Source organism: Rhagoletis pomonella, unplaced genomic scaffold (assembly GCF_013731165.1).
Source record: "Rhagoletis pomonella isolate Grant_MI unplaced genomic scaffold, Rhpom_1.0 Rhpom_scaffold_29294, whole genome shotgun sequence".
Classification (NCBI taxonomy): Eukaryota; Metazoa; Arthropoda; class Insecta; order Diptera; family Tephritidae; genus Rhagoletis; species Rhagoletis pomonella.
In genome coordinates this window covers 1-1,210 of record NW_023487737.1, presented here as the reverse complement: position 1 = coordinate 1,210, position 1,210 = coordinate 1, and the positions used below count along the sequence as shown (strand labels likewise).

At 37.4% G+C, this 1,210-nt stretch overlaps 1 protein-coding gene across 1 annotated transcript; it reads right to left on the bottom strand.

Moving 5' to 3' along the window:
• Positions 1–88: 88 nt before the first annotated feature.
• On the bottom strand, positions 89–1,032 carry LOC118732819 (the record flags this gene model as incomplete). The annotated part of the gene is made up of 3 exons (XM_036461929.1): positions 688–1,032; positions 400–626; positions 89–211 (listed from the first exon to the last, which is right to left on the bottom strand). Coding segments are annotated over exons 1-3 (371 nt in total), but the record flags the coding sequence as incomplete, so codon positions are not given.
• Positions 1,033–1,210: the final 178 nt, after the last annotated feature.

Below are 1,210 nucleotides of genomic sequence, written 5' to 3'. Positions count from 1 at the left end.
TTCAAAGTTTATTACGCCACGCTTTGGGACCTTGAACACGCGAAGCCCTGCTGGTGGATATTGACGTGCTGTTTTGATTTTTTCGTACCCATCATTACGTATCTCTGGATCAGCGTCGGTTATCATGGCTAATAATATATTTTCTGGGTGAAAATAATATGCATTATTTTCTATAGCTGAACGTATAATGGCTTGAACAGCATTATCATGGCTAATAATATATTTTCTGGGTGAAAATAATATGCATTATTTTCTATAGCTGAACGTATAATGGCTTGAACAGCATTTGATAGTTCGCGTATCCAGCAAATATACTTAAAAACGTGTCTACTTCCATGAATTGCTTGTGGCTGGCTCTTTAAAAGAAACCAGAATGGTGCATAAACTTTCACAACAAACTCTACCATGTTTCGCAACTCCGCTGACGGGCTTTCTTTGGAAACTGTTGTAAGCCACCGAGCTGTACTGACGGGACCGGGGCTCTTACTAGCGAGATATTCATCGCATTCACCATTATTTACTGCCAAAACCATATCAAATAAATAACGCTGATCATTGCGTAATTCCCAAGAGCCAATATTTTCAGGAATAACTCCCATAGCAATAGCCTCAAAACCACTTACAACCTGATAAGGAAAATATATGTTTTTGTTTATAACATTAACTATTATAGTGTGGGCAACCTACCGGGTATTTGGTGCAAGTCATAATTTCAGACCCCAACACCCCTGGCCAAACACCAGGTCCTTTCTGCTTGCCAATATAATGCGTTAACAACTTTGACTTCCACAATTTATAAAATTTATTGGCATGATTAAATTACAAGAGGTTAGCTCGCTATTGACAGCGTCAGTTTTGCACTCCCCGGGTTGCTGATGCGACGAAAACAAAGAGTATAAATTTGGGAAAAATCGTAGCAAAAATGTACCTAAATTGGTACGAAAGCAGTGAGATTAAATTTCCAACTAAGAAAACTGTTGGAGGAATTTGTGGCGGCGAATTTTGTTAGCTGACCTAACCATGGGTAAACGACTTCATAGATTAAAAGGAAATGTGATGACATGTTAATTTTAAAAATCGGCCGTCAAATACCCAACTTTCAACGAAAAAACCTTTTCGGCTGTATTTCGAAGGGTTAAAAAAAAAATAAAATAAAAATTTCGAAATCCTCTCAACATAATCCTTAAATTTAGGTTACTCTGTTGCATAA